Source organism: Andrena cerasifolii, chromosome 1 (assembly GCF_050908995.1).
Source record: "Andrena cerasifolii isolate SP2316 chromosome 1, iyAndCera1_principal, whole genome shotgun sequence".
Lineage (NCBI taxonomy): Eukaryota > Metazoa > Arthropoda > Insecta > Hymenoptera > Andrenidae > Andrena > Andrena cerasifolii.
The window spans coordinates 28,583,095-28,597,568 of record NC_135118.1 but is presented as its reverse complement, the minus strand read 5'-3'; the positions used below and the strand labels follow the sequence as shown (position 1 = coordinate 28,597,568).

At 43.9% G+C, this 14,474-nt stretch overlaps 2 protein-coding genes across 2 annotated transcripts; both read right to left on the bottom strand.

Annotated features, from left to right (window-relative positions):
• Nucleotides 1–3,427: 3,427 nt before the first annotated feature.
• On the bottom strand, nucleotides 3,428–8,995 carry LOC143374045 (uncharacterized). The gene is made up of 2 exons (XM_076821870.1): nucleotides 8,854–8,995; nucleotides 3,428–8,536 (listed from the first exon to the last, which is right to left on the bottom strand). The coding sequence occupies exon 2, from the start codon at nucleotides 8,534–8,536 to the stop codon at nucleotides 3,497–3,499; it is 5,040 nt and encodes a 1,679-aa protein (XP_076677985.1). The 5' UTR covers nucleotides 8,854–8,995; the 3' UTR covers nucleotides 3,428–3,496.
• Nucleotides 8,996–12,843: 3,848 nt separating this feature from the next.
• On the bottom strand, nucleotides 12,844–13,949 carry LOC143374050 (protein G12-like). The gene is made up of 2 exons (XM_076821883.1): nucleotides 13,862–13,949; nucleotides 12,844–13,562 (listed from the first exon to the last, which is right to left on the bottom strand). Exons 1-2 carry the CDS (start codon nucleotides 13,862–13,864, stop codon nucleotides 12,909–12,911), a joined length of 657 nt encoding a protein of 218 aa, XP_076677998.1. The 5' UTR covers nucleotides 13,865–13,949; the 3' UTR covers nucleotides 12,844–12,908.
• Nucleotides 13,950–14,474: the final 525 nt, after the last annotated feature.

The window sequence follows — 14,474 nt, the reverse complement described above, 5'->3', positions numbered from 1 at the left end:
TTAGAAAGCTTTTTCACAATCTACATTCCATAACTCAGTGTTTCCCAACATTTTTTGGGTCGCGACCCCCTTTTATAATATTCAAATAACCTGCGACCATATTGAAAGAAATAAGCGCTATGAATCGTCAACTAAAAATAACCGTGGCAACCCCCCAGAAAACACTTCGCGACACCCTTGGGAACCACTGTCATAACCTACTACGAAATCTACTATTCCATAAATAATAAAATAATATTTACGATGAAATAGCTACTTTTTTCTACTGCTTTTTTTATTATTAGAATGTGTGACATTATTCTGCTCTTTTTTATCAAATTGTGCTGATTTTGCGGGGGGATTAACAATTATCATCGTGAATATGTGGCGTTTTTCAGGAACATTTCCAGAAAACGTCGTAAGATTATTTTTATTTATTTTTTTTTCTTTACCAGCGGCCGTAGCCGTGATGGAAAACACCGGTTTCCGTTAGATCACCGAAGTTAGCATCACGGGGCGGGGTACTGGGGAAAGATGGGAGACCACCTTTGCTGGGACCCGAAGGAGAGATTGAATATAAGCAAAAATAAGCTTGAAACGCCATCCTGCTTAAAAACACAGGAAAACAATAAAACATAACATAACATAGATTATTTTTATTGTGAACGTTTCAGTTCGATACAACCAACTTGTTTGCTGAGGGTCTTTTCACGCGAGGCGAATGGTACATATTTCGAATATATTTATTCTCCAATCACGGTGTTAGCTAAAAATAGGATGAAAGGTGAAAGCTGTGCAAATATGTTCGAAATAGCAGCCGTGTACAATGAAAATATGTCGGGCGCAAAAAAAACATGGCAGGGAAAGATTGCGCATTCCAAAATTCTGAAAATGAGTGTTAACGGGAATTACAGGTGCAAACTTTGACCCCAATAAACGTCATAGAAAGTTGGATGAAATTTAATTAGCAGCTGGATTCAGATACACATCAAATTTTAATGGAACACGTGCAAAGTAAGGAGAACGCGGTCATCTTTATCGCGCTGAAATTATCAGTATAATGACCATGGCTCGTGATTCTTCTGATAGATATCTGAGTGCTGACCTCTATCTTAAGCTTTACGAATCACAATTTTGTTATGATAAAAAAAAAGTCGCGAATTTTGCCGACGAATATTATACGCGTCGAAAATTTTAAACTATTTGGCGTGATTTAACACTACTTATGTTTACATCGAGTTTAACAATGTCTGAAGTGATTACCTCAATAATAGGTTCTCCGGAATCTTCGAGTGGTGCAAAACGCGGGAAATTTTATCGACGATATAGTAGTTTATACAATTATATGTCTTCCTGTATCTAGAACATCATTTTTTACTTTAGTCCAGAAATAAAACCAAGCAAAGAAATATGATTTTCATTAATATCAGTTTAACACATTGATAACGCAAGTACTCCACATTTATTTAAGTATTTAAACGTTACGTAGGTACAGTAGAGCACCGATTATCGGAATAATTGATGAGGCATTTATCGAACAAAGCCGGATAAATCGGTAATAGCGTTCCCGTTCGATTATCCCGCCAAAACGTTCCTCTCTTCGATACAAGGATCCCCGATTACGCTTTTAAACATTCACGTTTCGAATACCCAGCGTTCTAATGTACATACAACGTCATTCACTGAGGGCAACACAAGTTTGGTGGTTGAGGGCTTATGTTTTAGATATGATAAAACTATATGAATAATTGAAATCATTGTACCTTTTACTTATAATTTATATATTAATATTTATATATATATATATATATATATATATATATATTAGATTATCTAGCAGGGCCTGAAATTCGAGGATATTCACTCTCAGAACGACAGATCTGCATAAAGAATTCGATAGCTGGGGTGGACTTTTGAAATTAGGGTGTGGTAATAGGTACATGTACGAACTTACGAAGTACTGTCACAAACCTAATTACAGCTGCTTGTTATTGTTCTGTTTGGCATTCTTTGGAATGCTCTGGCAAACCACTGAGTTGCGTTTCAGGTAATAGATCATGTCTCGAAATAAATAAATATTCGTTTGAACGAAAAATTTCTACGAATTAGTTAATTACCAAATACACATTCGCGAGAAAGAGATCTAATTGTGAGTCATCTGGTGGCAAATATAAGAAATACTGTCACATACTTATTAATTTAAGCCTACCTCTTTCACTCACAGTGGAGAAATGGAAGTACTGCTTTAAGTTTGGCGGGCCCTTTTAAGTCCACACTACTTACGGATATCTTATTTCATAGCTTATCTCGTATAACCCTACGCGTTGCCACACAATGTCTATTTTCCATACTTTCATATACCAATATCATAGATCGAAAAGAATCTGATTGCTGACATAAGACACGATCACTTTCCTATCGCATTTAAAAAAAAAAGCTACAGCTCTCGAAGAATGATAATAGTGGCAAGGGAATTTGCTCGAAAGGGCCAAGTTGAAAAATTCCCAGCCAAAGCGTTGCGCTTCGAATTCTGCGAATATTTCTCTATGGGCGATCAATTTTGCCCGCCATCGGCTACGGCGCTTCGTTAACGCGGCGCAAACTTTCTCCGATCAAACGAGAAAGCAAAAGGGCGCCGCGTGCAGCGAATGGCTCGGGGTGCTCGTAGCCGTTCGATAAATAAAAGAGGACGGCACGTTCGAGCACGTGGCGCTAACTTTTTAAAAGGAAAGTAAGGGGTGTCTTAACGGTCGCGTCTTCGTTGCAGCCATGGGGTAGGGGTGAGTTGCGCCATTCCGTCAGGGGGAGGAGGTTGAGAGGGAAAAAGAGAGTGGAACGAACCTGACGCTTAAGCGTTCCACTAATTAAAATTGTTACAATTTAATAAGCCTCGGAACTCATCATTGGCGCGTTGTAATGGAAAGTCATAAGAAGCGCGGTGAAAGGGGTGGAGGTATATGAAATCAGGAGTCCCTTTAAACAGAAGTCGAGTGATTCAGTGTACCAAAGAATCCCGATGAGAAATGTGCACAGGGGGGTTGGAAAAATCGAAGGAGGAGGGAATCGTGGAAGAACGTGGTAGAAGGTAAAGACAGAGAGAGACTGAGGGATGAAATAATTGAGGAAGTGAGAGGGCTGCGGAGGTAAAGCAAAAAGGAAAAGGGAAGGAAATGATAGTTGCTTCGAGGCGCAGTGAATACGTCATCTTGGTGGCATCATCATGTTTTAACTTTTCTACAGAATATGAAAAACATTTCCTACATACATTGTTATCAACTCTAATTATATCCAAACTAAATATGATGTTTGTCAAGGATTCAGTGCAATCTTTGGGAAGGAGTTTATGGTAGGGAGAAGGAAAAGAGTTTACGATAATTTCAAAATTTCTTTACTTCCTTTCTTACAATAAACGTGATAGGTAGCTACAGTTTTAACAAAAAGTGAGGCAATTTTTATAATTGAAGTTTATTGAAGAATACCAATGAAGCTCTACCGCATATGTAAAAAAGATTCACATTTACAAATTCGAATTTTTGTAGAGCGCGTAAACGTGGGACGCCATAGAAATGGGGCCGGGTGCTGGAAAGTCAAACCCGAAGATCTTCTTGATGAGTATCCTAACTGGTGCGAGGTCCAGTCCAGCGTCAATCGCCTTTTGCCTCATCTCCACGAAGATTGGTGTACTGTACACGGTATTTATGAGTTTCTTGAACTCCGGAGATCGAAGTTTCTCGACGAAGGTCCTGAATGCGGGGGAGTCACGCATCTTTTCTTCATACAGAGCATCGAGCTTGTCTTTTGGAAGTGTCTTCATGATCTCATCGACCACGCCCTGTAATCCTCCCAGGTTCGAGTAAGCCTGCATATACATACCGGAAAATACTGATGGAGGCACGTAATCCTCCATACCGAAAATTTGGTGTATTTTCTGGATCAAGCCGAATATGTCCAGCCCAGCGTTGTGCAGGTAAAGCACCAGGTCCTGGTACTCCTTCATGGCCTCGATCTTGCGTACCAAAGCGTGGAATTCCTCGCTCTGCAGATACTGCAATGCCTTCTGTACCTGATCGTCTTCCAAATGGGCAGCAACAATTGCCATGATCTTATCCATGTCGAGGAGGGCTGTGAACTCGTGGATATCCTTCGATAGCTGGTTTTCAGCGTAAACATCAAATGCTACTGGCACGGAGCCGGGTGCTGGAAAGTCAAACCCGAAGATCTTCTTGATGAGTATCCTAACTGGTGCGAGGTCCAGTCCAGCGTCAATCGCCTTTTGCCTCATCTCCACGAAGATTGGTGTACTGTACACGGTATTTATGAGCTTCTTGAACTCCGGGGATCGAAGTTTCTCGACAAAGGTCCTGAATGCGGGAGAGTCACGCATCTTTTCTTCATACAGAGCATCGAGCTTGTCTTTTGGAAGTGTCTTCACGATCTCATCGACCACGCCCTGTAATCCTCCCAGGTTCGAGTAAGCCTGCATATTTTTTCCAGCGCCAAATACTGATGGAGGCACGTAATCCTCCATACCGAAAAATTTGTGTACTTTCTGGATCAAGCCGAATATGTCCAGCCCAGCGTTGTGCAGGTAAAGCACCAGGTCCTGGTACTCCTTCATGGCCTCGATCTTGCGTACCAAAGCGTGGAATTCCTCGCCCTGCAGATACTGCAATGCCTTCTGTACCTGATCGTCTTCCAAATGGGCAGCAACAATTGCCATGATCTTATCCATGTCGAGGAGGGCTGTGAACTCGTGGATATCCTTCGACAGCTGGTTTTCAGCGTAAACATCAAATGCTACTGGCACGGAGCCGGGTGCTGGAAAGTCAAACCCGAAGATCTTCTTGATGAGTATCCTAACTGGTGCGAGGTCCAGTCCAGCGTCAATCGCCTTTTGCCTCATCTCCACGAAGATTGGTGTACTGTACACAGTATTTATGAGCTTCTTGAACTCCGGGGATCGAAGTTTCTCGACAAAGGTCCTGAATGCGGGAGAGTCACGCATCTTTTCTTCATACAGAGCATCGAGCTTGTCTTTTGGAAGTGTCTTCACGATCTCATCGACCACGCCCTGTAATCCTCCCAGGTTCGAGTAAGCCTGCATATTTTTTCCAGCGCCAAATACTGATGGAGGCACGTAATCCTCCATACCGAAAATTTGGTGTATTTTCTGGATCAAGCCGAATATGTCCAGCCCAGCGTTGTGCAGGTAAAGCACCAGGTCCTGGTACTCCTTCATGGCCTCGATCTTGCGTACCAAAGCGTGGAATTCCTCGCTCTGCAGATACTGCAATGCCTTCTGTACCTGATCGTCTTCCAAATGGGCAGCAACAATTGCCATGATCTTATCCATGTCGAGGAGGGCTGTGAACTCGTGGATATCCTTCGATAGCTGGTTTTCAGCGTAAACATCAAATGCTACTGGCACGGAGCCGGGTGCTGGAAAGTCAAACCCGAAGATCTTCTTGATGAGTATCCTAACTGGCGCGAGGTCCAGTCCAGCGTCAATCGCCTTTTGCCTCATCTCCACGAAGATTGGTGTACTGTACACGGTATTTATGAGCTTCTTGAACTCCGGGGATCGAAGTTTCTCGACAAAGGTCCTGAATGCGGGAGAGTCACGCATCTTTTCTTCATACAGAGCATCGAGCTTGTCTTTTGGAAGTGTCTTCACGATCTCATCGACCACGCCCTGTAATCCTCCCAGGTTCGAGTAAGCCTGCATATTTTTTCCAGCGCCAAATACTGATGGAGGCACGTAATCCTCCATACCGAAAATTTGGTGTATTTTCTGGATCAAGCCGAATATGTCCAGCCCAGCGTTGTGCAGGTAAAGCACCAGGTCCTGGTACTCCTTCATGGCCTCGATCTTGCGTACCAAAGCGTGGAATTCCTCGCTCTGCAGATACTGCAATGCCTTCTGTACCTGATCGTCTTCCAAATGGGCAGCAACAATTGCCATGATCTTATCCATGTCGAGGAGGGCTGTGAACTCGTGGATATCCTTCGACAGCTGGTTTTCAGCGTAAACATCAAATGCTACTGGCACGGAGCCGGGTGCTGGAAAGTCAAACCCGAAGATCTTCTTGATGAGTATCCTAACTGGCGCGAGGTCCAGTCCAGCGTCAATCGCCTTTTGCCTCATCTCCACGAAGATTGGTGTACTGTACACGGTATTTATGAGTTTCTTGAACTCCGGAGATCGAAGTTTCTCGACAAAGGTCCTGAATGCGGGAGAGTCACGCATCTTTTCTTCATACAGAGCATCGAGCTTGTCTTTTGGAAGTGTCTTCACGATCTCATCGACCACGCCCTGTAATCCTCCCAGGTTCGAGTAAGCCTGCATATTTTTTCCAGCGCCAAATACTGATGGAGGCACGTAATCCTCCATACCGAAAAATTTGTGTACTTTCTGGATCAAGCCGAATATGTCCAGCCCAGCGTTGTGCAGGTAAAGCACCAGGTCCTGGTACTCCTTCATGGCCTCGATCTTGCGTACCAAAGCGTGGAATTCCTCGCCCTGCAGATACTGCAATGCCTTCTGTACCTGATCGTCTTCCAAATGGGCAGCAACAATTGCCATGATCTTATCCATGTCGAGGAGGGCTGTGAACTCGTGGATATCCTTCGACAGCTGGTTTTCAGCGTAAACATCAAATGCTACTGGCACGGAGCCAGGTGCTGGAAAGTCAAACCCGAAGATCTTCTTGATGAGTATCCTAACTGGTGCGAGGTCCAGTCCAGCGTCAATCGCCTTTTGCCTCATCTCCACGAAGATTGGTGTACTGTACACAGTATTTATGAGCTTCTTGAACTCCGGGGATCGAAGTTTCTCGACAAAGGTCCTGAATGCGGGAGAGTCACGCATCTTTTCTTCATACAGAGCATCGAGCTTGTCTTTTGGAAGTGTCTTCACGATCTCATCGACCACGCCCTGTAATCCTCCCATGTTCGAGTAAGCCTGCATATTTTTTCCAGCGCCAAATACTGATGGAGGCACGTAATCCTCCATACCGAAAAATTTGTGTACTTTCTGGATCAAGCCGAATATGTCCAGCCCAGCGTTGTGCAGGTAAAGCACCAGGTCCTGGTACTCCTTCATGGCCTCGATCTTGCGTACCAAAGCGTGGAATTCCTCGCCCTGCAGATACTGCAATGCCTTCTGTACCTGATCGTCTTCCAAATGGGCAGCAACAATTGCCATGATCTTATCCATGTCGAGGAGGGCTGTGAACTCGTGGATATCCTTCGACAGCTGGTTTTCAGCGTAAACATCAAATGCTACTGGCACGGAGCCAGGTGCTGGAAAGTCAAACCCGAAGATCTTCTTGATGAGTATCCTAACTGGTGCGAGGTCCAGTCCAGCGTCAATCGCCTTTTGCCTCATCTCCACGAAGATTGGTGTACTGTACACGGTATTTATGAGCTTCTTGAACTCCGGGGATCGAAGTTTCTCGACAAAGGTCCTGAATGCGGGGGAGTCACGCATCTTTTCTTCATACAGAGCATCGAGCTTGTCTTTTGGAAGTGTCTTCACGATCTCATCGACCACGCCCTGTAATCCTCCCATGTTCGAGTAAGCCTGCATATTTTTTCCAGCGCCAAATACTGATGGAGGCACGTAATCCTCCATACCGAAAAATTTGTGTACTTTCTGGATCAAGCCGAATATGTCCAGCCCAGCGTTGTGCAGGTAAAGCACCAGGTCCTGGTACTCCTTCATGGCCTCGATCTTGCGTACCAAAGCGTGGAATTCCTCGCCCTGCAGATACTGCAATGCCTTCTGTACCTGATCGTCTTCCAAATGGGCAGCAACAATTCCCATGATCTTATCCATATCGAGGAGGGCTGTGAACTCGCGGATATCCTTTGACAGCTGGTTATCATAAGTTACGTACGAAGCCTTGAAGTCCGGGAACTGAATGCCGAGGACGGTGTAGATGATGTCTTCGACCAGAGCCACGTCCATATTCTTGCTGACTAGACCAGAGCGGAATTTCAGGAACCCCTGGTTCTTGTACAGAGCGTTGACGAATCCTTGGTGGTTAGATGATTTTAATTCAGCCACGAAGTCACGGAAAGCCGCGGATGTCCTCATTTTGTACACGTATCCGTGAATGAACAGGTCATAGGAAATCTCCTTCTTGATATCCAAGAACAGACCCTTCAATCCACCAGTAATATCTTGGGTCTTCATCGCTATCGCGGGTTTGTAGTCCGGCAGGCCCACTATTTGGTTCAGTTTGTTCATTAGGTCGTACATGTTCAACCCGTTCTTCTGCAGGTAGGAGATGAAATGGTGCCATTCGGGGATGGCCTCCACCTGTGTCAGCGTCTGCTTAAATTCGTCCGATTTCAGGTATTGCACGTACTCTTGAACTTCGGCGTCATCGCTCACGTATTGCAAAACGGTGCCTATTACTTTCTCCATGGGGATCATGTCCATGAAGTACTGGACATCCTCGTAGAGGGGACCCTCGCCGAATGCAGGGAGAAAGTGGCTGTCGACGGTTGCAAACGCAACCAGCGTTGTTAGGGCTACTGCGAGGAGCTTCATCTGCAAATGATCGATGACATATGAAATTGTGATCAAACTGACAGGAACTACAATATTCGAAAAGGGATCACGAAACGTTGGGAGCACCAAGGTGAGTTTAACATCGTTAAATTGACATTTCTCGTAGAAACGTTGAATGCTGAGAGCAACGCTATGGAAAGATTATAGTCTACTGTTGAGGGGATTTAAAATTAAATTTTAATAGAGCACCTCGAAGAATATTCATGATGCTGAATGAAATGTGTGTCAAAGAAGCTAGCTCTTTTTTGGCAGGAATAAGCAGATTCGTAATATTGAGTACGGAGTCGCTAACTTACCGTGATGGCCCGGTCGAACGCTACTAGTGTTGACCGAATTGCTTGCGCCCGTTTTATATAGATGATGCCCCGTACGAAAAGGAAGAAGCGATTCTATGATTCGCTTCGAGAAGAAGATAAGATTTCATTCGTTATCAGCTTCATCTTGTGAAGAAAATAAAGGACGTGCACCTGCGCTGAGATAGTTGCAGAGATTGATAAGTAGATAATTCGACGCCATTATCAGTATACGGGCGAGATCGACACCTGTGAAACTTCCAGAATACATATACAGGGTGTCCCAGAATTGAGGGGCAACTCGGAACATGCAATATCCCGACGCAAGGAGACATCAAAAAGTCCTTTACCGTTTTGAGATCGGAGGCTTCCTCCTAGAAATAATAACAATTGAATATTAGCGGTGGAATTTCCGTGGCAGGAGGTTCAAAGCCGAAGCAGCTGGCGCGGAATAGTGACACCTAGCACGCACACGCAGGAGGCACTCGTAGATACAGACCGATACAGACCAAAACACACAGCAGAATCCGACCGCACTAGTTCAAACCACGAAACTGGGAAAGCGACACTAATGGCTTCTTGCATCAGCATATTGCATGTTCCACATTGCCCCCTCAATTCTGGAACACCCTGTAGAATCGTTATGATTTTGGCAATTCGATAAGTAAATTGTAGTATCTAATTCTGTTCGACGAGATACCATCTGCCTACCGATATGGCTCTTTACAGAAATTAATGATTTTTAATTTGGGTCAGTCGTGTGGACGAAGTCGGTGCGCGGTGCTCGTTCCTACTGTTTCCGGCGACAAATGTACTTAACAATGAGGAAATTTAATTTAAGGAACTCTTTTCAATTTCAAACAGTTTTAACCCCTCAACGACCATCTCCGTATCTCGTACGGACCCTGTTTTTCAAACGGCTCCCGCGTCAGTACTAGATACGGACCTATGCAAGTTATTTATGTCGTCCCTCGGTTTACATAAACAGCGATATATTAATAAAAATTATTTAAAGTATTTAAAGTATTTTGTGTTTTAACTCGTGAACTGTAAAATATTTCTTACCAAATGATAGATCTAATTAAAAGAAGTAACTTTTGTCTCGAAACCTTTTTTCTATCTCTTACAGTTCGCAAGTTACTACACAAAATCGGAAAATAGCCGAATTTTTAGGGGTTAATTTCACCCCCTTCGAGTGAATTTGGGCAGCAAACAAAAATTCCGTTGCAATCAGGAGGAAATCCCCTACATATTCACCAAGTTTCAGAATTTTTTGAATTTTCGGATTCGGGATCTTCCCTTGTAAGCTATTTGTTTCTATCAGGCTGCGCTAGAGGCTGTCTGTACAATGATGTTTCAGTGCCGAGGCCTCAGGTAGCAAAGTGACGTTTCCGTTCCCGGGGCTCACGATCAGTTTTTCGTTTCAGGGGTCGGTCGTTGAGGAGTTAAGAGACTTTAAGCAGCATAAGAATACTCTTTAACAATTTTTACATATTGAAAAAGAATTCAATTATGTTAATACAATTTTTTCGAAAAGTTAGGCAGAAGGAGAGAAAGCTGAAGAATTAGGTGTGTGTTTTTCCTAACGTTTCGATGGTTGTTTGGTAGGCTTAGGGGTAGTAAACGAAATACTTATTCAATAAACAGACAAAAATACCATAATTTATGAAAAAGTTATATCCCACAATCTGTCTCTTAGTGTTTGGGATTGGTGCAAACGGCCATAGGCCAAGCCGGCGCGGATTCGCTGCCGATGTCGCGCGCGTTTTGAAACAGCTAACGCGACAAAATCACGGTAGGCACGATCGCGGTGATGAGATCGGACGGGCCATCTGTTGACGCGCACCACAGCTAATTAGGCGACTGTCTCGCTTCTTCGCGCTTTGTTTCGCCGGCGCGGTCCTCGTCCTGCTCAGGACGAACAGCTGTTAAGTGGGGTGCCGACGTCACGGAGTTCGTCGAAACGACACGATCCATCACCGCGATCGCTCTCTCCTCTGCGAATCGTTCACACGACAAGTACCTTTTTGATCTCGCGTGCTCGCGCTCCTCTGGAACGTTCCAGTAAACTCTAACACGAACTGCTCGGTTCGATCTTGAGAAGTTGATTCTAGCGTGCTTTCGCGTTATAGTGACATAAGTTCCGCGTTTTTTCTGTGTTAGTTTTAATTAGACATACCCACTTGTAATATATTGTGGAAACGTTGTTTAAATACAAAGTGACCGGGACCTTAGTTTAAAACTTAACGACTATACTTAACGACTATCCTTAATGACTATTTTATACACTAAATTAATTTTAAACCGTAATTTAATCCGCGAGCGTTCGAAGCTTCAATGTTCATGGGCGTACACACACTATGTATAAATTCCTTAACCCTTTCGCTACGAGCGCCGACTTAATCGGCACCCATGCGACGATCTGTGTGTACGAGCGCCGACTTTAAGGCTCCCCCAAACCAACGCGAATTTCGCGGCGCGGAGCCGATCCGCCGCGGATCAGATAACACTGCCCATAAGCTGCCACATATAAGAAACTGCTGCCTTATCTGTTCCGCGGCGCGGAGCGGGTATTCGCGTTGGTTTGGGAGAGCTTTTAGTCGGCGTCACGAACGAGCTGCCGATCCTAGCGTCGACTTTAGTCAGCATCTCCAGTAGTTTAAAAAAAAAATTAGAAAAAGCACTTTCGCGGAAATTTACGCCGTAACGAAAGGGTTAAAATAGACGGGTGGTGTTAATATGGTGCACACAGTCTAGTGTTAGTTATATGTGTGTGTGTATAGAAATATCAGTTTTGAATTCTCTTTTAATATATTCACTGTCATAGGGGTCACAAGTGACCGACCTTTCGATCTTACATCTTTCCTGTGGAGTGTCTATGATAAATAAATTCATAGGTTTGCAAGAATTGCAATTGTAATTTATTTTTTAATCACACCGTTAATTTACTTTAATTGCACCATCATCGCAATCTACAATTACCTAATTGCCCTGAATTTTATGTTCCTGTAGTACGAAAAGCAACCGCATGCAATGAAGATTAAAAAAACACTTAGAACATTTAATGCACGTTAAGTACATCGGTAATAGGTGTAGTAACATGAACAACTGCGCACTTTATCTTCATATGTGTTCAAGGTTTGGAAAAACCAGTACACGTGTGTAATAGATCAGAATCTTACTTCATGATGAGACGCTTTACTAAAGCAAACATGACAATTAATATGAACATGATAATATTTCTACTTTCAATTGTTATCCTCTGTGAAAATACCGAGTCACTCGCACTTGTATGATTGAGATACTCACGTACAATTCTCTACCCTAAAATTATATCTTACATACCCTAACTCTTATTATCCTAGCCCGTTACCTACTTTACAAGATGAGAATAATTTTGATGTCAAGCACAGAGTACCTGATGCACTATAACTCATGTACTTCTAGACATTTTCAAATACAGGGTATTTTTTATGTAAAGGCACCATTCTGTTTGCTCGCCATTTTTCTCTGTAGCATTTGCTGCCAGTTGTGACTTAACTGTAGTGCAGTAAAAAAAGTAAATTAAAAATGTTTAATTAAAAATTATTCCAAAGCAAAATAGTGCCCTTACATCAAAAACACTCTGTACATTCCTTTTCAAGTTCCCCACAAGTAGTACGAGTATATATATAATCACCCTGAAACACTTCTGCGCGTAGGAACGAAAGGAATCGATCAATTGACTTTTCAAACTACGATTCAAGTTCGAATTCTTTCCTACAGGATCCCCGTATCGTTATCACATAAACACTTCTGATTATATAGTAGGCACCTGTTGAAAATGTCCGTCTCTAAGTTCAGCCTTCAAAATAGCTGCTTGTATTCTAATATTTCACAGACACCTAGGGTTATTATATCACGGATATGGGAGTGGAAGCGTGTAAATATCAACACATTAGATTCTTGCGCATTTATTTAACAAAAATTATGAAATTGCATCTCGACATATAACCGTTCGTCTGCGTGTAACGCTGGACAGTGACGGCCACGAAACTCGGAACATGTACCTATATCGTTTAGTACAATAAGGGGAACTTCAAGCCAAGGACTCGCTCCAGGAATTCCTTGACGGCCTCCACGTTGATGCCAGCGTCCTTGGCCTTCTGCAGGACAGCGGCGTAGTTGGGGTTAGCTCTGACGGCGTCGACTATCCTCTGGGTGGTGGGCGATTTGAGCTTGGCGATCAGATCGGCGAACACCTTGGAGTTGGCCAATTCCTTCTGGTACAGTGCCTTGATCTTGTCCTTGGGCAAGAGCGCCTTGATGTCGTCGATTAAGCCACGGACTCCACCGGTGATTCCGTAGACCTGGGCACCAGGCTTCTTCAGGGCTGGGATGCCCAGGAAGGCGTTCGCCTTGTTCACCAGGTAGAAGGCGTCCACGCCAGCGTTCTGGATGTAGTTGATGAGGTCGTAGACCTCGGGGAGAGCCTCGACGTCGATGACCAGGTTCTTGAACTCGGGCGATTTCAGGTAAGCGATTATGGTCTGGACCTCGGTGTCTTCGCTCACGTATTCGAGGAGGACCGACACCATCTTATCCAGTGGCACTATGTCGACGAACTTCTGGAGTTCATCGGCCAGGGCACCTGTTCCGGCTCTTGGGACATTCCAGGCGTTCAATGGGCTGGACATGGCCAGAACGGCCAGAACTACTGCGGTGAATTTCATCTGCAAACGTACATGAATGTTAGATCGAGGAACCTGCAATAGTTTCTGGTTCTAGTTGGCTGCGGCTAATAGCCGAGTCGCTGCGGTATCGAATTTTCATTATTATTAAATTCTGAACGAAGAAGAAGCAAAGTAGATCTGAAGAGTGAAAGCTATCAACGTGTTTGGAACTTGGGAAACTTGCCTGCCTGGCTTAAAAAATTTTACAATATGCATAAGTTCTCGTGAGCGTGGATACTTTTAGTACCACTGAGCAATAGATTATATAATCCTTGAACTTCTTACGCTTTGTTACTCACCATGTTGATTCTTCAGTTGGACTCAGCTGAATGTTGATTTGCGAATTCCACCAACCGTTTATATACACCTTCTCCACCGATTTGTTGTCCATCGATAAGATTACTCGGGTTATGGATGACACACCATACAAATTAATTGATTCACTCGATTGCGGTGTAATCGTGTTTTTGACCGGCTTAGATAACAAGATCGGTATATCACCTTAAACCCGTTGCGCGACAAATATCGTAATAATATTATTGAGGGAGAATCGTTTCGCAGATAAAGCAGCGGCTCCAATATTCTAGACGGTACATTCCGAATATGTGGTTAGAGACGTGAAAAGAAATTGATGGTAAGCACTTAGTACTCTTTCGCCCAGGGAAAGGATACTTTTATTTTAATATTCCCCGCCAGACGGGAAGGTGCTCCAGCATTTTCAGTCTCCTCCGTAACGGAGTACGCTCTTTCGCGAAGGTTTAACGCAATTTCGCGTTCCACCCCTTGCTTTCCGCCGGCAGCAGCCTCGCAGGGCGCAGAGGGTGCAGGTGGACGACACGGGAAACGACGGAAGCAGTGAAGGCTAAAGGACGAACTCCATAATATAAATTCTAAATGATATTACGTCACTCG